The sequence below is a fragment of the Tiliqua scincoides genome, chromosome 7 (assembly GCF_035046505.1).
Source record: "Tiliqua scincoides isolate rTilSci1 chromosome 7, rTilSci1.hap2, whole genome shotgun sequence".
NCBI lineage: Eukaryota > Metazoa > Chordata > Lepidosauria > Squamata > Scincidae > Tiliqua > Tiliqua scincoides.
In genome coordinates this window covers 24,746,180-24,770,197 of record NC_089827.1, presented here as the reverse complement: position 1 = coordinate 24,770,197, position 24,018 = coordinate 24,746,180, and the positions used below count along the sequence as shown (strand labels likewise).

General features: G+C 41.4%; 1 protein-coding gene across 3 annotated transcripts in view; it reads left to right on the top strand.

Annotated features, from left to right (window-relative positions):
• The window catches only part of PHTF2 (putative homeodomain transcription factor 2), a 114,537-nt gene extending 91,069 nt beyond the window's left edge, over positions 1 to 23,468 (top strand). For all 3 annotated transcript variants that reach the window (XM_066633099.1, XM_066633097.1, XM_066633098.1), the window contains 7 exons: positions 896 to 1,168; positions 1,855 to 1,986; positions 8,132 to 8,218; positions 13,256 to 13,411; positions 17,571 to 17,666; positions 18,839 to 18,964; positions 20,563 to 23,468. In XM_066633099.1, the coding sequence (XP_066489196.1) occupies positions 896 to 1,168; positions 1,855 to 1,986; positions 8,132 to 8,218; positions 13,256 to 13,411; positions 17,571 to 17,666; positions 18,839 to 18,964; positions 20,563 to 20,583 (891 nt within the window). In that variant the 3' untranslated portion in view covers positions 20,584 to 23,468. The remainder of the gene's footprint in view (positions 1 to 895; positions 1,169 to 1,854; positions 1,987 to 8,131; positions 8,219 to 13,255; positions 13,412 to 17,570; positions 17,667 to 18,838; positions 18,965 to 20,562) is intronic.
• The last annotated feature ends 550 nt before the right edge of the window (positions 23,469 to 24,018 follow it).

The following is a 24,018-nucleotide window of genomic DNA, read 5'->3' as shown; positions in this document are numbered from 1 at the left end:
CATCCTGCAAGATTCTGCAGGAATATTCCTATTTTGTTGCAGTTCTTTTGATGCTTTGGTCTGTTTGTTCAACTAGATAGGAAGCACCCTTTTAATGAGAAGTGAACCTGATCTATCCGAGCTTGTTTCACTTACTTCACATGGTGTGGTGTTAATTCCAGATTGCTAACTACTGCTAAGCTATGAACAAAATGTAAAGCATCACAAAGTTTGATTTGTATCAGTAGGAAGACACAAATAGCATGTTTGTTTTATCTTTGAAACTAGGCAACCCTATACAAGACTGTAAAAGGTTTATGAAGTTGAATGCCTTGTATGAACCATAAAAAAGGCTTCAAAAACACTGGTTAAATTCAAATGGCTTCTTGTAGGGGTTCAGAGCCAATTGCTCAGTTTTGCCAAAACTCCATCAGCCAAAGGCCCTGTGTGTTACTCTACACTGCTTTTGAAGGTTCCTGGATCATCATGATCACCTTTTTTAGGGTATAAGGTGTCGCGGTAAATGGAGAAGTTGAAAAAGCACCATTCCACGAAGATCAAAGCTAGTAATTTCTGATCCCCGGGCACTTAATAATATATACATTTTGACTCCAGGAAATTGCTGGACACAATGTAGTACTGTTATGACAATAAGAATAGCTTTTGCCCTTCTTATGTTCACCTTTGGACTACCTTTGAGAAATCTTTAAAGTTCATTGGTGTTTGACATCAAGAGTATTTTGAGAAGTACTTGCATGGAACAGTACTGATCAGGATTTGTTTTTAACATGTGTTATATTAAAATTAACTGTTCATTTTATTTTTCTCATGGGACAGTACTGATCAGGATTTGTTTTTAACATGCATTATATTAAAATTAGTTTTTTATTTTATTTTTTATTTTTCTCATCTTTAGGTGAATAGCTATATACCAGGAATAGGATATCAGATTTTTGGAAACATTGTCTCTCTAATCCTGGGTTTAACGCCATTTGTATTTCGACTTTCTCAGTCTAAGGATCTGGAGCATCTAGCTACACATTCTGCTACTGAACTTTATACTATTGCATTTGGATCCAATGGAGACATAATGGTTCTTTCCATGGTTATAATATGCCTTATTGTGCGTGTCTCCCTCGTGTGGATTTTCTTTTTCCTATTATGTGTGGCTGAGAGAACTTACAAACAGGTAGGCATAGCACCAAATCCCTCATAGTTAACATGGGAAAAGAACTACAGTAAAATGACTTTGATTGGAATATAAATATCTTACTATATTTGCATCTTCGAAAGATCACATAAGTGCATTGGGATGGCCCCAAAGCTTCCCTTCCTCTGATAGAAGGGGCTTCCTTAGAAAGAAGTTCATCCTCTGGAGCAGTGTTTATCAAACTGTGGGTCGGGATCCACAAAGTGGGTCTTGAGCCAATTTCAGGTGGGTCCCTACTCATTTAATATTTTTAATTCATTGTCTGTATTTTTAACAGACTACTATGTATCATTTATGCTTTTAACAATGATAGTCAATGGGGCTTACTCCAATTTTTCTGCTTGATGATGTAACTTCTGGCCATGATGTCACTTTTCTGTTAATGACATCACTTCTGGTAGGTCCCAACAGATTGCCATTCTAAAAAAGGAGTTCTGGTGCTAAAAAATTTAAGAACCATTGCTCTGGAGGAATGGAACCTTCTACTTCTAGTGCAACCTGGTTTTGTTACTGAATTTATAAGACATTTTTAATTCTGCCCTTCTCTGAAAAATCTTGGAGTGATGATTACCTTCCCCACCTACCACATTAAAATAGTACAGGTTGATGACTTTACCTTGAATCTGTTTTGTTTAATGCGCTTTTTAAAATCTGTTATTTTGCAGAGACTACTTTTTGCTAAACTCTTTGGCCATTTAACATCTGCAAGAAGGGCACGAAAGTCAGAGGTGCCTCACTTTCGATTAAAAAAGGTCCAAAATATTAAGATGTGGCTTTCCCTTCGCTCCTACCTTAAGGTTTGTTGGTGAAAATTTCTCCTTTTATGTTTGATGTTTACAATAGGAACGTACTGTAGATTGGTATTTCTCAAATTGTGGGTCAGGACCCACTAAGTGGGTTGTGAGCCAATTTCAGGTGGGTCCCCATTCATTTCAATATTTTATTTTTAATATATTAGACGAAGTTACCAAGATATGTGACTGCATTTGGGGAAATGTTACAGACCTGTACTTTTAGCAGGCTACTATATATACCGTATTTATCGGCGTATAACACGCACTTTTTCCCCCTGAAAATAGGGGGCAAATGATGTATGCGTGTTATACGCCGATGCCCAGGGAACGGAATCCTCTTTAAGGGATCCCGTTCCCAATAGTGCCTAGCGGCGGCGCAGCGTCGTGACGTGATGTCAGCGCTGCGCCCGCCGCATATTATCACAGCCGCTGGCAGCTGATGAATATGGTAAGTGGAGACCCTTTCTTTGGGGAGGGGAGGGGGAGGGATTATGTGGTAATAATATTAATAAAAAAAAGTTCTGAGCTACCCTTATTTTTTTCCTGAAATTTCCCTCTTAAAATGAAGATGCGTGTTATACGCCTGTGCGTGTTATACGCCGATAAATACGGTATTCTTTTACATACACTCTATTATATTCTGTATATTCTATTACATACATTCTTTTATCTTTTACAATGATAGTAAATGGGACTTACTCCTGGGTAAGTGTGGGTAGGATTGTTAAAAATTTCCCTTCTTGATAACGTCACTTCCAGTCATGACATCACTTCTTTTGGATCCCAACAGATTCTCATTCAAAAAATTGGGTCCCAATGCTAAATGTGTGAGAACCACTGCTGTAGATCCATGTTATTAATATACAGTTTATAATATATTATAGAGTAAACGTTTCCTGAATCTTTGCTTTCCTTGTTCTGTTTGCTTGGATCTAAAGGGACCCACACCATGAGTAAAGACTCTTCTAATTGCAGCGGTGGGGGGGGGAGGAATCCACAGTTTCTGCCCATGCCATAATGCGCATAATTCTTGAGTGTCCTTGATTGGCTTTTTGGGTGGTAGATGAGAGAGCAATAAAGCTTCATTCCGTGAATGGAATCCCATTTAGCATTGTTAGGATCTGGACTTCTGTCTAGCATGGAATTAACCCTCTTCACTGCCACTGCACATTGGGTCAACACTTTCATCATGCTGTCCACCAGCACTCCAAGATCTCTCGTCTGATCTGTCTCAGACAGCTCAGAACCCATTAGCCTATATGTAAAGTTTTGATTTTTTGCCCCAATGTGCATGACTTTACACTTACTTACATTGAAACGTATCTGCCATTTTCTGCCCAGTGTCACAGTTTGGCAGGAGGTCTGGTCTAGAGGGTAGAGCCTCCATTAGGCTGAAGATAACATCTGAAGGTGGCCAGTTGGAGGCCACAGGCAGCTCTGTGAATGGTGAGACCTTGAAGCAGCTGACAAACTGAGTTGAATTATTCCACCTGCTCCTTGGTGTGAGTGAAGAAGCGTCTTGGCCGCCCTTCTAGTGAGAGATGAAGGAGCTGCTTGTCAGCCAGCATGGGAGGCAGCTGGGGGCCAGAAGTAATACCATACTGTGAAAGATCCATCTGAAATGCTGTGCGGTTCTTGAAAGATAGAACCTTTCTGTTATTGTAAAAATCCCCTTGGGGGTTTAGAGATAGCCTGCCTATGTGAACTGCCTTGAATAAAGTCAGAGGAATAATCCGATGACCAGAAAGGCGGTATATAAATACCAGTATTATTATTTGGAGTGATCCTTCTGGAGCTGTTCACAATCTCTTCTGGTCTTCACCACTCGGAAAAGTTTGGTGTCATCTGCAAACTTGGCCACCTTACTGCTCAACCCTGTCTCCAGGTCATTTATGAACAGGTTGAAAAGTACAGGTCCCAGGACAGATCCTTGAGGGACTCCACTTTCCACCTCTTTCCATTGTGAAAATTGCCCATTGACACCCACTCTCTACTTCCTGGACCTCAACCAGTTCCTAATCCAGGAGAGGACCTGCCCTCTAATTCCCTGACTGGAGTTTTCTTAGCAGCCTTTGGTGAGGAACCATGTCAAACGCCTTCTGAAAGTCCAGATATATAATATCCACAGGTTCTCCTGCATCCACATGCTTGTTAACCTTTTCAAAGAATTCTGAAAGTTTTGTGAGGCAAGACTTACCCTTACAGAAGCCATGCTGATTCTCCCTCAGCAAGGCTTGTTCGTCTATGTGTTTTGAGATTCTGTCGTTGATGAGGCATTCCACCATCTTACCTGGAACAGATGATAGGCTTACTGGCCTATAATTACCCAGGTCCCCTCTCCTTCCCTTTTTAAAGATTGGTGTGATGTTTGCTATCCGCGAATCTTCTGGCACCATGGCCGTTTTGAGGGACAAGTTGCATATTTTAGTCAAGAGATCAGCAACTTCATTCTTCAGTTCCTTAATAACTCTTGGATGGATGCCATCAGGGCCCGGTGACTTATTGATCTTTAATTTCTTAATTAGGTCTGAAATATCTTCTCTTTTAACCTCTATACGACTTAATTCCTTGGTCAGGAGGGGCCTTTCAGGCAGCTGTATCTGCCCGAGGTCTTCTGCCGTGAAGACAGATGCAAAGAACTCATTTAATTTCTCTGCCATCTCTAAGTCTCCTTTTATCTCCCCTTTCCCTCCCTCACCATTCAGAGGGCCAACCGCTTCTCTGGCGGGTTTCCTGCTTCTAACATATTTGAAGAAGCTTTTATTATTCCCCTTAAGGTTGCTGGCCGTGTGTTCCTCATAGTCTCACTTGGCCTCCCGTATCGCACATTTTTTGTGCCCCACTTTATGTTCCTTTTTATTCTCCTCATTAGGGCAAGACTTCCATTTATGGAAGGAAGCTTCCTTGCCCTTTATAGCCTCTAACTTGGCTGGTTAGCCATGCGGGCACCCTCCTGGACTTAGTTGAGCCCTTCTTCCTTTGCGGTATACACTTCTGCTGGGCCTTCATTACTGTTGTTTTAAGTAGCCTCCATGCAGTCCGGAGAGATTTGACTCTTTTTACCTTCCCTTTCAACCTCCTTCTAACCAGCCTCCTCATTTGAGGGAAGCCTGCTCGTCGGAGTCAAGAATTTTTGTGACAAATTTGCCTGGTACTCTTCCCCTGACATGCATTTCAAAACAGATTGCAGCATGGTCACTATTACCCAGTGGCTCAGTAACATTTACATTTCTAACTAGGTTCTGAGCACCGCACAATATTAAATCCAGAGTCACCTGTCCTCTGGTGGGCTCCATGACTAGCTGCTGTAAGGCACAGTCATTTAGCATGTCAAGGAATCCGTTCTCTCTTTCATGACCAGAACACAAATTGACCCAGTCAATATTAGGATAATTGAAGTCCCCCATGATTACAACCCTGTCGCTCCTTGACACCTCCCTGATCTGTTTCCTCATTTCAAGGTCCCCTTCTGGTTTCTGGTCCGGAGGATGATAGCATGCCCCCAGTATTACAACGCTCCTCAAACCTGGTAATTTAACCCACAGTGATTCTATGGTGGAGTCGGACCGCCTTCAATCTCTACTTTGTTGGATTCTACCCCTTCTTTAACATAAATGGCTGCCCCATCACCAACACGCCCCTCTCTGTTCCTCAAGATGGGCTGCTTATTAACTCCTTTATCCCTGCAACCGATCATTGTGCCAAACCATCTATCACATCCCATCATGCTTCTATTCCCAATTTCTTCTCCTACTCTGTCATTACCTTGTTGTTCTCCAACCTCCGTGTCCTCATTCCATAGGAATGAGAAGTCCCAAACCGGATGCTCCTTGGCTCCTGTCAGCTTTCCCACAGGGATCAGTTTAAAAGCTGCTCTGCCATCTTTTTGATATTGTGCGCCAGCAGTCTGGTTCCATTCTGGTTCAAGTGGAGTCCGTCCCTCTTGAACAGGCCCTGCTTGTCCCAAAATGTTCCCCAATGAATCTAAACCCCTTCTTCCTACACCACCATCTCATCCATGCATTGAGACCCCTGATCTCCACCTGCCTAGGTGGCCCTGTGCATGGAACAGGCAGCACTTCTGAGAACACTACCTTTTGGGTCCTGGCTTTCAGTTTCCCACCCAATAACCTAAATCTGGCCTCCAGGGCCTCCCGGCCACATTTCCCCATGTTGTTGCATGCAACAACCATGCACCACAACAGCTACCTCCTCCCCAGGACTCTCTATCAGCCTATCTAGATGAGCATGACTACAGCATGGCAGCAGCAGGAGCAGCTGCTATGTATCATCCCAGGAAGTGCCTTCTCTACCTCCAACCCGGTTGCGGTGTATGGAGCTCAGTCTGCCCACCTGCCTAGCTTGCTTACTCACTCACAGCCTGCACCTGCTTCCTCAATAAAACATCACTTGGGTAAGATACAGAGGAGTGAACCCAATGATTGGACCTGGAAGCCAAAGGGTGGGGCTGTGGTCCGAGAGACAGCATTCTAATTGGATAAATTTGTTGCTCTGCCACAGGAGGAAAGCAAATGTTTAGGAGATAGCATGGAAGCCGGTACGAATCATAGCAGGGGGCAGCGGTGCAATTAAGGGCAGCCAGGCTGTAACCCTAGGCACTGCCCCCTGGCAGTGTGACACCTGGGACAACCGCCCCCTCGCACCCCCATTAGCAACGCTATTGAACAGTGCTACTGATCCTCTGGTTTCAAGATCATCATGCTCCCCTTCCATAATGTTCAGTGGAAATATTGGGTTATTTGGCCAGTGCTACCCATCTGCTGAGGTGCTGTTGTGGGAGGAGACTTTTCCATGTGGAAGAGCTTTAATATTGAAAGTCTTGTTATGAATATACTGTATGAAGAAAACCTTTTCCATCCTTTTTTTAACATTTTCTCCATTGATGGCATTTTTCTTTTGTCTATACTTGTATGGCCTTACTGTTCCAAGAACTCCCTTAAATACACTGCACCAAATATTTGTTCCTTATTGTGAGCATTGGTGCCAAAGAGTTATAGTCTCATATTGAAGCGGTGGTCTGTCATAATGCATAAGAGGATGTATGAATGTAATTAAACTGTACATTTTTTGCATGTTGTCCAGTCATACAGATGTTCAAGGACAACTGTCTTCTCTTGAATTTTTACCAAGAAAATATATTTGCATAGGTGTAGACTCTGAATTCAACAATTTTGTCCTGTTTTGGGGGGGTAGTACTTTGGATTCACTGTATTACAAATGAATTTTTTATAGCAGTATGACTGGACACATACTTGATATACCTCTTTATGCTTATGGAAAATTTAAGACAAAATTTTGTTTAATTTAGGGTGCAGTCCTAACCAACTTCCCAGCACCAAGGTAAGGGCAATGCTGCTTTGAGGTAAAGGAACAAACATTCCCTTACCTTGAGGCGTCCAGGCATAGCTATGTCATTGCTGGAAATGTTAGTTAGGATTTGGGCCTTAGTTGCCTTTCAGACCAGCAGAGGGAGCTCATGTCTCAAATAATAAACCCACTACAATTAGTGAGTTGATCTTCAGTGACAACAGCACAATTTAAATTTATGAAACCTCCAGTTCCCATGGTCACCTCTGTCTTGCCTCTGTTTCCTCACTTTAGCCTCCCACAATGCAAATTTCAGAATATTTATCAAACTGATATGTGAATTAGTGCCCTCCTAATTCCAGAACAGTTGGAGATTTTATGATTTTTCATTTTGGGTGATAGTTTCATTCTAGGCAGTTGGTGGTTCATGCAGCAATACCCCACGCACAAGGCAGAAACTCATAGGATAAGCTGTATTGGTCACCTACTCTCCATATGGGAGTAGCTTTATCTAAGGGCAGTTATATATATGGTATGTACTATAATTGCTTTTGTTACTATTATATTGGATATCTTTCTTTTTTGTGTGCTGCTTCCTTTCTAGTGAGAAGTGAATTGTACCATGCTTGGAGACAGACTTTTCTGGAAAAGATAGCATAGGTGTAATTCTGTACTGTGAGAGATAGAAATATTCTCTCTATGATAAGACTATTTTCTTGAGACATTGTTTCTTTCTTTTAATTGTCCGTAAAGATTCTTAGGATTGAACAGCCTGTTTCATTAAACTTTGTGAGTAAAAATTTCATATTTCCTTTTTCAGCGGCGGGGTCCTCAACGGTCAGTGGATGTAATAGTCTCATCTGCTTTTTTGCTGACTATTTCAGTTGTATTTATCTGTTGTGCACAGGTAAGGAAAATCTGACAAGTAGTGATTTGCTTCACTTTAAAGTCTTTAAAACTCTTGAGTAACATTGAATGGCACACACACCCAACTTTACGTGGCCAGCAAAGTTCAGAAGTCCTTCAATAACCATGGCGTAACAGCAGATGCCAAGAAGTGGCAGGTGCAGCTATTCACTTGCCCAGATGCCAGATACCGGAATTTTGCCTTTCCTCTGCCAACAGCCCAATCCTATCCAGGATTGGGCTGGCACTAGAGGGTTTACAACAGTGGATCATAGTTCCGTTGTTATAAAATGCTCCACCAGCAGTCATTTTACATATGGTGGCAGTGCAGGAGAACTATCACTGAACCCAGGAAGGTAAGTAAGGGGGTAGGCAAAATGAGGAGGAGACTGGGTAAATCTAGGTCAGAAAGTTGTATTGGTGTGGCAGCACCACTGATCTGCCTTCCTGGGTCCACTCAGACTTGTACCAGCAAAATAGCTGGTGCAGATCCAAGTGCAGGTGTGTGTTGCTTAGTGACATTCCAACTAAATGATGGTCTGCATATATGGCTGAAAACTGTCATTAGAAGATGTTGTCATTAACCTCTTTTTGGGTCGCATTGAGTTTCCACAACCCTCAGAATGACCTGCAGAAGCCTTCAGAAGCTACTTCTGGTTTGCTTCCAAAATCAGCTTCTAGATGCTGCTGCAGACCATTCTAAGGCTCATAGAGGCTCGGCACAACCCAAAAGAGGCCTCTAAGGCCTCCTCATGACACCACCAACACCACACCACCAACACAAAAGTGAGAATTTTGCATAATGATGAAATGGTTTAACAACAGGGTATCCTGGTTGTTTTTTTTTTGTTTTTTTAATATTTTTAAACACACAACACAAAAAAACAAAACAAAAAACATAACACTTACACAAAAGAGGATGCAGGAAATCATATATCATCATATCTTGCTAAAACTATTAAATCATTACATATCTTAATCAATTTCCTCTTCTAAATTTACCTCTTAATATCATTTTTCATTCATCATTCATCTATCGCAGGGGTGTCCAAAGTTTTTGGCAGGAGGGCCGCATCGTCTCTCTGACACTGTGTAGGGGGCCGGGGGGGGTTAATTTGCATTTAAAATTTGAATAAATTTACATAAGTTTACATAAATGAATATATTAAAGATAAACTTATATGAATGAATGAAGGTCTTGCAATAGCTCAAGGCCTATAAAAGGCATTGCACAAAGCAAGGCTGGCCTTTCCTTTGCTGCTACTACTGCATCACAGACATGAAACAACAAGCAGTGGAGGGAGCTCACGTGAGATGTCAAACAGTGGCCCTCATGCTGAGAGCATTTGTGTCGGGCCAGTGTGGGCTCCAACAAATCTCCAGAGGGCTAGAGGCTCATTGGAGACTGGGGGCTCCCTGAGGGCTGCATTGAGAGGCCTTGAGGGCCGCAAGTGGCCCAGGGCCGGGGTTTGGGCACCCCTGATCTATCATATATCAAATTATATACATAATACAATCATCTAAATGCCCTATCATATATTTCTAAAATTTCATTTTCAACCAAGCATAAAAAGGTTTCCATTGCTCAATTTGTGTCGTTTTTTGTGGGTGATCCAAAATTTCTGAAAGTTTGTCCATTTCCACCACATTCATTATTTTCTCTTCTTCCTCACTCTCCATGGAACATATCTCAAAATTTTAACTTTGTCATCCGCTATCCATTCCTTTTTCTGTGAGGCCTTCAGTAATTTATCTCTGTAAATGGTTCTGATGAATTTCACATAAGTTTCTCTTGGTAATTCGTGTTTTCTCAGATAAAAAGTGCTCACTCTTCTCACTGGATCCAGTTCTTTAAATATCTCCTCCATCGATGTATATCCTCCCTTCTAATATTAATCTGGCAATCCATTGTGACGTAACTTCTCCTTTCTCTTCTGGTATATTTTGTATCCTCACCACTGCACTATAGCTGCACTATCCATTTGAATTTCCATTAACATTGTCTCTGCGTTATGCTGATTTTCTTCAGTCTCCAATATTTTATCTTGTTCTTTTCTTATAAGTTCATCTAAATGTTTCGTTAAAGCATCCATGCTGGCTGGGTCTGTATAGATTGGTTTATTTGTTGCTGTACCATTGCCAACAGTTTTTCCATATTATCTTGCATAGTCTGTTTCCAGTCTTTCCCTTTTGATTCCTTTTGTATTAATTTTCCAAGTCCCATCTCCAACGCTGGCAAGCTTCGGACTTTCGCTGTTTTAGCTGCCATCTTTGTTAATGTCCTTTAAGACCACTAGATGTCCTCAGTGTATTATCTTCCTTGCTCCACTTATAAACACAAATCCAGTTCTTGCAATGTCTTTTAAAATCCACTAGATGTCACTGGTACACTGTTCTTGTTTTATTTTTGTTTTTTATCTACTGTGTTTATACTTGTAGCCTTGGCAACCACATTCCTCAATCTGCAAGAATGTCAAAACATCCAGCCGCACTCCCAAACAATAGTAGCAAACCAAGGCAATAAACACTCCAATGCACAAACTTTATCCAAGGACAGTTGATTTATAATCCAGCAAAATTCAATGTTGTAATTATATTGTCAGATAACCATAACAAACTTGGTAAATCTCTTCTACGATTTCTCCTCATACCGATAAGCAGCTGGGGGGGAATCTCCCTGCTCCTGTTCTTCTCATGGCAAGAAAGAACCAAATCAGGCAATCATATTACTCAGTTCACGCCAGGCATACACAGACTAAGTAACACTTACTTAAGTCTTTCAGTGTCTTTCCCTGCAGGGGCCTTCAGCTTGATTCAAAATGAATTCTTCACCATTGCTGCCAAGATGGCAGAATCTCCTGGGAAAGCCCCCTGGCCAGGCTTTATCTCCTCAGGAATCGTGCCATCACATGGAGGAGCTTGTCTTTCCTGACAAACAATCCTCGGATCTCCTCGGATCCACAGTTTTTGGGGAAAAAACAGAGTGCCTTTCAAGAGCAGAGAAAGGCACATCTGCTCAGTGCTGGCTGGCCCCTCTCCCCAGGGTATCCTGGTTGTTAAGCGATACATACTTGCAGACTCATACAGGCTGCAAGTTAACAAATGTTCCCTTACCTGTAAGAGACCTCCAGCACCTGAAAATCCTTGACAAGCTACAGAACATGGCTCATTGGCATGTCTGCATCAGTGCAAGGGGAATTAGGCAGGATTGGGCTGCTAGTCATATGCTGCACAGCGCTCATGCAGACAGGTGCTTGTAAGGGAAAGTACTTCCACAGCCCATAAGAAAGAAAGCAGGTGTGGTACAGAACTCAGCATAACCCATTGCCATTCATAGCAACTCAGTTGTTGCATTTGGGGTCACAGCTGCTTGGTTTGTTTAGTAGTGTGCAATTAGGTCTTTCCTAGGTACGAGGGTCGCCCAAGTAATGCACCACATTTTTTTCTTTAACAATTATTTATTGAACACAATGAAACTTACACACAAGAATGATGTTTCTTCTACACTTCCTATTTTTCCACGTAATCTCTGTCCAGTTCTATGGCCTTCCTCCAGCGAGACACAAGGGCATGTATGCCCTGTCGGTACCACTCCTTGTTCTGGTCACGAAGCCATTTCTGCACTGTGCGAGTCACCTCTTCGTCATCCTCAAAATGTCTTCCGCGAATGGCATCCTTTAATGGCCCAAACAAGTGGAAGTCTGAGGGAGCTAGGTCAGGGCTTTAGGGTGGATGGGGTAACACAGTCCAACCCTGTTTAGTGATGTGTTCCGAAGTCCTCAAACTTGTGTGAGGCTGAGCGTTATCATGTTGAATCAAACATTCACCTGGGTTGTTATGGCGCCGAAGTCGCTGGAAGCGCTTCTTGAGTTTGGTTAATGTCTTCACATAAGCTTCAGAATTAATGGTGCTGCCTCTTGGCATCACATCAATGAGTATGACGTCCTCACAGTCCCAAAACACAGTGATCATGACCTTACCGGCGGAAGCAGTTGCTTTGAATTTTTTCTTCTGTGGAGATTGAGGATGACACCATTCCATCGACTGTCGTTTTGTTTCGGGCTCAAAATGGTGAACCCAGGTTTCATCACCTGTCACAATCCTGGACAAGAACGCTTCCCCCTCATCTTCAAAACGTTTCAGCAACTCAGAAGAAATGTTTTTTTCTGAGAGATTTGTGGTCCACCGTAAGACAGCGCGGAACCCATCGTGCACACACTTTTGAGTAATCAAGAGCACGGATGATTGCATCCACACTTCCTTTCCTTGACAGCTTCAGCGCCAACTGCCTAGTTGTTATGCGTCGGTCCTTGCGAATGAGCACATCAGCAAGCTGCGTCTTGTCAGGTGTGACAGCCGTGGATGGCCGCCCCAAACGCTGCAAATCTTGGAGCTCTGCCGAACCGCCTTCTAATGGCCTCACCCTCTGTGCCCAGCGACTAACCGTACTTATGTCGACTGCAGATTCTCCATAAACTGTACACAAACGTTTGTGAATGTTCCCAACAGTTTCTTTCTCCGCAGTGAGAAATTCAATGACGACACGCTGCTTGTAACATCACTTACAGACGCCATTTCGAAACACTGCTGCAGCTACGCTATGTGTCTGAAGAAACCAAAGATTTGTGTGCACACTCCTGAAAATTCAAATAATGTATATCTAAAGTTTCGCATTCGTACCATTACTGTAGGCTGAGAAAAAAAAATGTGGTGCATTACTTTCTGGGCGACCCTCGTACACCAAGAATAAATTACAATGATTTAATTCTTCACACTCATATCTGTTACATTTGGTGAACTATTCACCAGAAAGTTCTAAACTAACTACACTGAAATGAGTTTTCCAAGAACAGGGCTGTAATCTTGCACAACTCCATTGATTTTAGTGGAGCATGCACAGGAGAAGCTTTGTCTTTCTTTAATCTTCGCCTCCTTAGATAAGCTGTGTTGTAAAAGACAAAATTTCTTCCATGATGTACAGATAACCTACATGCTGGAATGTTAACATTTTAGTTTTTCTTCTTTTTTCCCCTTTTAGCTTCTACATGTACACGATATCTTTCTTGATTGCCACTACAACTGGGAACTAGTGATTTGGTGCATTTCATTAACTCTGTTTCTTCTAAGATTTGTTACACTTGGATCTGAAACAAGTAAAAAGTACAGTAATACCTCAATATTACTTACTGAACAGGTGAGAATTCTCTAGGTAGGAGATGGCTATCTCCCAACATGAAATTATATCTGGAATTTTGTCTTTTTCAGGTCAAGGATGGTGAGCAAAAGCATATCTTGTTTGTTTAGAGAATAAATACAAGAGGTTTTAGATTACTGTCATCTGATATTGTGATACAGTAACTTTTTTAGGTCTACAGAGTATAAACCTCAATCTACGCAAACCTGTCTACATACATAAACATGTATGTATTGCATAAACATATGTTTCTTCAACATTGAAAACTTTAAGATGGCTAACAAATGTGCATAGGTAGTTAGAAAAACTTGTACGAATTAGAGAGGAGATGGTAGCATACATAGAATGCAGAAGACCAAGTGTTTAAGCAAATTTATACTCTAGAACTGCGGCTCCCAAATTTGCAGCCCACCAGGAGAACCTGAAGCGGGCATTCCCCCTTAAGAGAAGTTCCCTGCAGCAATGGTAGCAATGTGGTTGCCAGGATTATGCAGCTGCCAGGGACAAAGAAGGGTTTTCCTACTCACCTATGGCAGCGCCTGCCTCCAGGGGTGTGTGGAGAGCCCACAGATACCTCTGCAGGGTTCACCAAGCCTCAGTATGACAAAAAGTAATGGTCTGAACTCACTTCTGGTTTTCTATTATGAAACTGGAAGTGAGTTCTGACCACTGTTTGTAGTCATTTGCATCTCCGTAATTGGGTAAATTTAAGGTTTAACATTTATCTGCCTATAGAATAGAACTGCCTGATCAGATGTCTCTTAAGATGGAGTGAGAAGAGAGCATTTTTGCCCTTTTTGAGGTCTGTGTGTAGTATAAATTGATGGAGCAGTCATGGAACTGAAGAGCATCACTGGATGTGATAGCAGCATGACAATGAGAAAAATTGCATCTGCTATTTAATCTCTGCAAAGTCATGGGATGGAAGGAGCTATTTAAAGGATTGATAGGAGGGAGAGCTGAATCCCTTGAGTGCATCTTTTTGCCCACTTTCCCCCCAATGCGTTTCTGGGACCAGACGCAATCTGCAGGGCGGGGGGGATCAGTAAATCTCCCTCAGTTTCAAGTGATAAAGTACTGGCAGGGAACAGGTTTAGGCCCAACCCAAATTTGCAAAAACCCATATGGCAAAGTGCGTTGGTCAGAGTAAGCACATTTTTTACAGAATAAGTCACACTGAAATGGCTTTCCTTATCCTGTGGGTTTTGTGCTACAGACTATCCAGGTATCACTTTATCACTTTTCCTTCTCATAACCCATGAGTTTGCAGCCTTCCATGTGGGTTTTTCAACATATTGTCACAAAGCCCATCTGTGAGTTTGCTAGATAAGATACCATCCTAGATTGTGGTCCTGGGGAGAATTTGCTTGCCTTAGCACCTCCTTTTCTTGTTGTTGTTGTTGTTGTTGTTGTTAATAATAATAATACAGGTATTTATATACCGCCTTTCTTGGTCATCAGGTTTCTCCTCAGACTTCAAGGTGGTTTACATAGGCAGGCAGTTCTAAATCCACGTAGGGATTTTTACAATTGAAGAAAGGTTCTATCTTTCAAGAACCACAACATTTCAGATGTGATCTTTTTCTGATCTCATTCTGGCCTCTAGTTTCCTCCCACACTGGCTGACAAGCAGCTCCTTCATCTCTCACTAGAAGGGCGGCCAAGACGCTTCTTCACTTACACCAAAGAGCAGGTGGAATAACTCAGCTAGGCCTGTCAGCTGCTGCAAGGTCTCCCCATTCAACGTGCTGATGGCCTTGAACTGGTGACCTTCGGATGTTATCTTCAGGCAAACGGAGGCTTTACCCTCTAGAGTCTAGACCAGTGATGGCTAACCTTTTAGAGACCAAGTGCCCAAAATGCAACCCAAAACCCACTTATTTAGTTTAGAAAAAACAACTCATACATTAACATCTTTTACCCACTATTATTCGTAACCCTTAATGAACTTTTCCTCTAGAAATTTGTCCAATCCCTTCTTAAAGGCATCTAGGCAAGCTGTCATCACTGCTTCCTGTGGCAGCAAAGAGTTCCACAGGCTAATTACATGCTGGGCAAAGAACTATTGTCAGGGAGGGGGTGGATGCAAGACCTTGCCACTGCTCATTTTCTCAAACAAGAAAATATATTGTTTAAAAAAGACCCACCCACCGAAGTGGGCTCTAAGGCTGCAATCCCAGTCACTCTTTCCTAGGAGTAAGCCTCATTGACTCTAATGGGGCTTACTTCTGAGTAGACATACACAGGAGCAGGCTCTAATCCCAGGCACTCTTTCCTGGGAGTATGTCTCATTGACTCTAATGGGGCTTACTTCTGAGTAGATATGCACAGGAGTGTGGTCCAAGGCTGCAATCCCAGCCACTCTTTACTCAGAAGTAAGCCCCATTAGAGTGGAAGAGGCTTACTCCCAGGAGACACACACTCCAATGCCAGGCACCCTTTCCTGGGAGTAAGCCTCATCCACTGTAATGGGGCTTACTTCTGAGTAGACATGCATAGGAGTGGGCTCTCAGGCTGCAATCCCAGCCATGCTTTCCTGGGAGCAAGCCCCAATGACTTTAATGAGACTGACTCCTGAGTAGACATGCATAGAAGTGGGCTCTCAGGCCGCAATCCAAGCCACACTTTCCTGGGAGCAAGCCCCAATGACTCTAATGGGACTTCCTTCTGAGTAGACATGCTTGGGCTTTGGCTCTTAAACTACCAGCACCCCCCCCCCCCTTAGGCTGCAATCCTACCCTCACTTTCCTGGGAGTAAGCCCCACTGACTACAGTGAACTTACTTCTTAGTAGACATGCAATCCTATAGTAGGATTGGGCTCTGAGGCTGCAATCCCAGCCACACTTTCCTTGGAGCAAGCCCCAAGCAGCAGCAGCAGCTTTGCTGAGCCTGCCCGACACGCTGGCTGCATTCGAGCCTTCCGCCTTACCCCAGGCAGGGGAGGGAGGAAGCGCTCCCATTGGGCTGCTGGGGGTGACTCCTCCCTGGGGACCTGGCTCTTCCCCCTGCTGTCTGTTCCTTTTCCCCTCCCTTGGCCTCGCCCCTCCCTCCAGGGGTGGCGAGCAGAGGCTTGTGCCTGGCAGCTGGGGTGATGGCTTCGAGTGCCCACCAACAACGTTCCGCGTGCCCTCCATGGCACGCATGCCATAGGTTAGCCATCACTGGTCTAGACCAAACCTCCTGCCCAGCTTTTAAAGAGCCACTTGTAGTGCATAGGATGGACAGCAGCAAAAGTGACTTTTGGTTGATCTTTTGCTCTGCTTAGGATCGGGGGCTGGGGTGAGGAAAAGGAGGGGGAAACTAACAGTGCTTTGAGAGGGGAAGAGGCATCAACACATTCGAAACAATCACTCTGCTGCAGGGGGAAAGGGGTTTTTAAAACTTACCTGGGGGTTGCTATGGCTCTCTGGAGCATCTGGGGAGCCTGCAACCTCCTCTGCAGTGCTCTGCAAAGTCACACCTCAGCAGAAGCAGTGCTGCTAAAACAACAGCTGCATGATAATTAGGCAGTTCCAGCATATGTGCAACTTCTCTCTTTCTCACCTCTCTTGGTCTGCCTCTTTCCCCATACCATTCCTCACCTTCTGAGGCCTTTTTCCATCTATCTCTCCCAGTGCCTCAGCAGAAATGGCACTGCTGAGAAAGCAGCACTGGGATAGCCCAGTTATCACATGTGTCACCCTTTTCAGCATTAACACCCCAGCATTGCTGTAAGAGTGACCTGTACAATAATTGGCTTTTCCAGCCTTTCCACCTTTTCAGATGTGCTACTTCTGCCAATATGTCACTTTGCAGCTCAATGGAGAGCAGCTGGTGGTGTTGCTAGGAGAGCCCAACAACCTTTTGAGCTGGATAAAGAGCTGCTGTGGGCTGCATCATGGGGATAGGACACCCAAGACTTGGGTAATAGGCAGAATTGCTCCACACAGTGCTTCATAGCTTTTTCAATGAATATAAAATACTAAGTTCTCAAATGAATTATGGCCACTGTAGTGTAGATGGGTGATGTTCATCCTTAGCCAGTTACTCAGAGAAACCCATTTTAGTTACTCAATGATGGATGAGAGAAATGCAGTCTGTATATGATCCACTTGAGACTCCTACAGATGACTCTGAATTTTGAGGCAGATTCAAAATTGTACTGTTTTTTGATACTAGATAAATCTGTACTTGAAAATGGAAAAGAAGCCGAACAAGAAGGAGGAACTAACATTAGTGAACAATGTGTTGAAACTTGCTACAAAATTACTCAAGGTAAGGAAAAAAATTGAATACTGTATTAGCATGCGTACTGTTAAAGACATCTTGTTCAATGAGGCACTTTTTGGCCTATTTTGGTGTGGGGTCTCTCCCTCTGTCTCTCCAGTGTTCTGCCAGTTCTAATTATTTATTAAAAGATTATACTTAATCTCTTCTGCTCTAAAAGGTTCCTCAGATAATTTGCAGTAAAATACATAGGCAGCCATTGAAAACAATAATGTAAATTATTAAAAGAAGTGTAGAGCTAAATTAGCATCCATTACCCGAAAAGGTCTCTGGAAATAAATAGTATTTGTTTCCAAATAAAATTTTATTAAAACCATAAGTAAAAGTCACATAATATCTGGAGATAAAGAATAAAGAGAGGAAACTACAGCTGTACATAAGCTTCACTCTCCATAAAATGAGATAATGGAGATCAGGGCTTAGAGTGGTTTGGTTTCCTTTTCAAAAAGTAACTTGCAAGATTCATTCCAGACCAAGTGTTGGAATGTATATGCTCATGTTTAAGAATATAATACACACAACTGGCAATTACAATGAAACATGAGCCTCAATTTTTCTTTTACTTTGGCTATGTACATGACTGCCTTTGTCTCTTATCTAACCTACTGCAGAGATAATCTGCTTATTAAACTTACCTGGACCCATGTCAGAAAGAATTGTTGTGCATGTTTGGCTGTGACTCATTCACATTTTTTACTTCTGTTAAGAATTGCATCTAGCCATTGTTCTGGAACTGCATGGGGTAGTTTTCAGTGAACTGGCTATTAAAATTCATATGTACAGCCCTATAATTCCTACCTTCAGCTAGATCAGAGGCTTAATATAAAAGTAATTACTGCCTCAACAGTCAGAAGGAAAGGGAACAAATGGGAATATAGGAAGCAGCCTGAGTCAGATGATTGGTTGGATAACCTAGATCAGTTGTCTACTCTGATAGGAAGTGGCTCTCCGGGTTTCCAAATAGATGTTTTTTCTTAGCTTTCCTAATTCTCAGAGATTGAATGTGCTGCAGGCAAAATATACACTTGAATGTTTTTAGTGGAAGACTATTTCTCCTAAAGCTTCACCAATATGGCTCCTCCAGGCATGGAAAAGATCTTTCTCAGATTATGTGAGGTTCCATAGATTTCTACTTATATAAGTACATTTCTCATCAATAGGAACTCGACAGCCCATTCAGATTATATGGCTTGACAATGAATCCTCTACTTTATAATATCACTCAAGTTGTCATTCTTTCGGCTGTTTCTGGTGTTATCAGTGATTTGCTTGGATTTAATCTAAAGGTATGAACTATGTTTTGCAGTTTTTATCTTATTTAGTAAATCAGTTTAGTTTATGAAATTACTGATATTATCTATTAACTGATGCGTTTTATTTAAAATAACTGATTCATTCTATGAAATTATAACAAGAGAATACCAGTACTAATGAGGCAAACTTATACTGGTTTCTTTGCATCCCAGCTTTATATATTTGCCGTAATGTGTTTTCCTGAAACCCTCAAATAATCCTGGAATGTAGTCATAATATCCTGATTTGGGGGTGATATGCCTCTGTTTACCATATGAGAAGTACAAAACTTAAGCTACTGTTTGCTGAGTTTAAAATGACTTAGCCATGGAAAATTTTCAGTATTTCTGGCTTGCCTGAATGATCAGATCAGAGGAAGTAAGTCAAGCAGAGGTTGCTTTAGAACAGGGTGGCCAACCTTTCAACTTTAGGGGTCCTGGATCTTTAACAGTTGTGTAGAGCAGGCCCCTCCAAACCCAGGCCCATCGGCCAGATCTGAAGTTTGGGTGAATCCTTTTTCCCCTGTGACTGGCACTTACTGTTCTGACACACTGAAGAACTTCATGTCTCCAGAGTGGGGTGATGCTACACTCTGGGCAATTGTGTCTGCCTGGAAATCCAGGTACAATGCACCATATTTCACTACAGACATGACTGGCCAGAGCATTGCATCACCCTAATCTGGGGACATGAAGTCCTGCAGTGCACCAGAATAGTAAGCGCCAGTTGCATCCCAGCATGCAGCGGTCTCCTGTTTGGAGACCGCTGGTGTAGAAGAAGGGATTTCAGCAGGTTTAGCTTGTCGTCTGTGAGCTCAGGCCCTCTACCCTTAATGCTAATTTTCCATGGGGATAGCACTCCAAAACAACCTGTACTGGTTGTTCTTCACACCATGAGCTGTTGGAATTCTTCGTATGATGGCATGCTAGTTGTCACATCTTGTATTTTTAGTCCTTCACATCTATGTTCAAAAGTGTGTTACATTGAGTTCAGTGGAGTTTATTCCCAAATCAGTGTGTACAGGATTACAACTGTGCAGTGCAATGGTATACATATTTACTTGGAAAACAGTCTAATAGGGTTAATGCCCTCAAAAGTGTACACAAAATTGCAACCTTAATCATTTTTCGGAAATTGCTTCAAGAAAATAAAACTACACTTTTTTTTGGGGGGGGGGGTGATATATTACATGAGGTTGTACAGATGGATATGTGACATATGAGATTACAGATTGAGCCTACTTATCCATAGATTTTTGATCCATGGATTTGGCTCAATATGGATCCCCTAGACCCCGTCTGAGCCGCATTTGGCCCAATCTGAAACCTCTGGAGGGGACTGGAGCTGTGCTCAGAGCAGCTAGGACATGACCGGAGCAATGCTCCTGTTGCATTTGGAGCTCAATGGACCCCAAAATCACGCAGAATTCAGTATCCATGAGGGGTCCAGGAACGAAACCTCGCAGATAACCAGAGTCTACCTGTATTCAGGTGTGCTACCATGTAAGAGAATGCTGTAAACACAGAACAAAGAGATGGTAAAACTACAGATGAACTTAATCTGAATAGATTCTTTGCTTCCTGCTTTTCAGCTCTGGAAGATCAAATCCTGACACTTTGCAAAAAGGAAATGGACACAATCTTCTGGAGAAGAGAACTGATAGACTAAGCTGCCTCAAAAGCAGTCACTGATTCTGTATTTGAGAAGTTACGAAATCTTCAAGGATGTCATTTGAAAAAAAACTGAAGTGTTTACACCTGACTGTCTTGTGCAATCTTTATATTTATTTTACCTTTTCACTTTTTTGTAAACGTTATTTTAGCTGACATTGTATTTTATTTTACGACATTAATATGCTTTGATAATTGAAAGGGTCAAAAATGGTTATCCGTATACTTGAGATCCTGGTAATTGGTCACACTAAATTGCTCAAGGAACAAATATGCTCCATCTGTTGTCAGATATGAAGCTATAATGCTAGACTTTTGAACTTCATACTTCAACAATGTCATGCTGAAGTCACTTTATTGAAAATGTACTATAAAATGTTTAGGACATTTTATTGTATTTCATCATTTCAGGGGTATTTTCAGAGCACCAGCATATTGTTGGTTACAGTAGAAAGTGACATTTACTGTAATGACAATGCAGTAGGCCAGGTAGCTGTACAAAAATGCTAGTACCAGTGGATTCCTCACTGAAGTGATTCCAGGATCCTAAGTGCACTGGGTGGTAGCCACACCTTCCTTTGAAACTAGGACTTTTCCTTCAGAGAACAGGAAACTGGGGATGCCACCCACTGAACTGAAGCATTATTTTCTATTAATAAGGTATTGCATAACAAGTCAACAAGTGCTCTTTGATTACATTTTTATTAGAGCAATAACTATAAACTGTTACCATGCTGTAAGATATGTTTTGATAAAAATTAGCTATAGTATTTATTTTGAACCATTGAGCTGTTTGTGCAGCTCTGACTGTGCCGCTCAATATGTGCACTTTTATTGTTACTTTTAATAATGATCTTTATATATACTAAATAGAATATATTATGGTGGACTGTGGTGCAATAGTGTTGCCTTTTACAAGATGGTGACTTCTGGAAAGAAAGAAGGTACATTACATCAAGAGAAATGCTCCTCCATAGTACACTGTAGTATATGTTACGTATACCACACATAGAATATATGTAAAAAAGAATTTCTATTATAACATGTTTCATACTGTAATGGACAATTTTGATTTTCAAACTTCAGTCATAAACCTATTTAGAAGTATGCTTATTTCAGTGGAACTTTTTTTCAAGCAGGTATTCTTGAATAGCAAATTTAAGTCATCTTATCCATACTTGCTTTGAAGCAAGTTCCACTGAAAATATTGGGCTTACTTCATAGACTGGACCAGACTATTAGACCGTTGAGCTTAGTTTAATTGACCTCAATAGAATGAAAATAAATGATTTTGGAACGAAGGTGAAATTATGAGCATGTCATATTTGACAGTAATTTTATTTAATTTGCAGAAGACTAAAGATAATACTAGCTTGTATTGTCTTTAGTAATAAGTAACTAATTTTTAGTTATGTAATGAAGTTCTCAGTTTGAACTCCAATAATAGCTATAACAGTCACTGTGATCCAATGATATGCTGCTGTGCTACATTAAATGCACACAGAACTCCCTGATTACTCTAGAATTGTCATATTCACTTCAGTGGAGTGGTCAGCCTTACACGCACAAAGAGATGTACACACCAGGCTGCTTCTCTTTAAGTGAATATGATAGTTCTCATTCATAGTTGATCCTGTATGCACTGGAGTGAAATTGAGACTCTGGATGAAGAGCATCCATTTGTGTAGGCAGATATGGGCTTTTGGATTTAGGTGTGTGATCAACTGTTTTTGAAAGAGTATCATTTTTGTTTGAATATGGACAGACTGAAAATATTTTACAGCCATCAGTTTGGGTTACAACATAAAATTGTAATCAGAAATTGTTAAAGGGACAACATTATCATGTTTAGCATTCCTAGAATATTCTGCATTGGTGAATGCATGTGGTGTGTTTACTGTTCCAGTCTTTTTTGGATGTAAACTGCAGAAAATGTAACAATTTTTTTAAAATTAACCCCCCCCCCAACTCAGAGCACACTTCAGAATTACTGATATATCTTTAAGTTTGTGTGGTATAAGGTATTTTTTATATATAAAGTGACAGAAACATTTTGTATTTATCTGTTGTACTAATGTTAATAATGACCAAAGTGCATTCTGTTGTTGTTTCTCCCAAGGAATGTATTACTAGAGCTTTAAGAACATGCTATGTCTAGTTTATCATGTAAAAAATGGCTCTTTGATCTGTTCTTCTTCCTCTATGTTGTCTGATGTTGGGGTTGTGTTTAGGGGATTAAGTATATTTTATAATTTTTTTTCCAAAATATGGTAGACCTTCACAGAACTAAATTTTGCATAGAATATATTTTAAGAAAAAAAACAACCACGAATTGTGTAGAGATAAAAGATGAGACTTCATCTCCACAGGCTGCTTCTCTCTCTTTTTTAAAAGGACAAGCAGCTGTTTTTCACAGTGGAAATATTTTTAGACACTTAAGCCTGGACTGTGATGTTCTTGTTTAAAGAGGAGTAGCAATTTGAGTTGAAGGGAGAAGCTCAATTGTAACTATACTATACCTCAGCAACTAGCATATGCTGGATTGTTGCACTAATTATGGCAGCATGGGGGTCCTTAAAATGAGGGCTTGCAAAATATAAAGCATACCTCACAATAAAAACAGGTATGTTTGAATTGTTGCCATTTTGTATGTACGTTATACAGATGAGATGCTTAAGTGTATTTTACATCCCTTATCTGGAAAAATAGAGGCAAGCAGAAATTTGACAGATCTTATGTGTTATTGACTATTTTTGACACTTGTTTGTAACAGACAATGTGACTGGGCTTGGAATAAAATATTCTGTGGCTGATAGTATAAAACAAATCAGTTGTATTTTTCCTGCAACAAAATTAGCAGTAGCCTGATAGGACTTGGAATACTTAGTGAAAGCTTTCAGAAAGGTGAATTTGACCTCAGAAGAAGAAATGTAGACAAGAACAAACCTCGTTCTCTTGATTATGAAATATTTTGGGACTGATGTCTACCTTTGGCAAGAAGCAAATTTATTACTTTATAGATCAAATAGACTAACCTGCTTGGTAGGTCGCGATTAGAAGGTGGAGTATGAAATATTAAGAAATGTAATCATTTCTCAAATGGATGCTAGCCTTTGGAGGAGAGAGGTGTCTTGCGTACCACTTGGCTGCAAGCTCAGGAGCAGTGAAGTGCAAGGCTGGTGTACATCGTAATGTGTGAGAGCAGTAGCATAAGCTGAGGATTTATTCTTGTAAACTGGCTGTCTTATTTGCAAAAGGAAGGAGCATGTTGTACTTCTCATTGCCCTAATCTCACCAAGACACTGACACATGAACAGGTATTACAGGCACTTAGGTTAAAAAGTACTACCCAATGGTGATGGCTGAAATCATTCTTC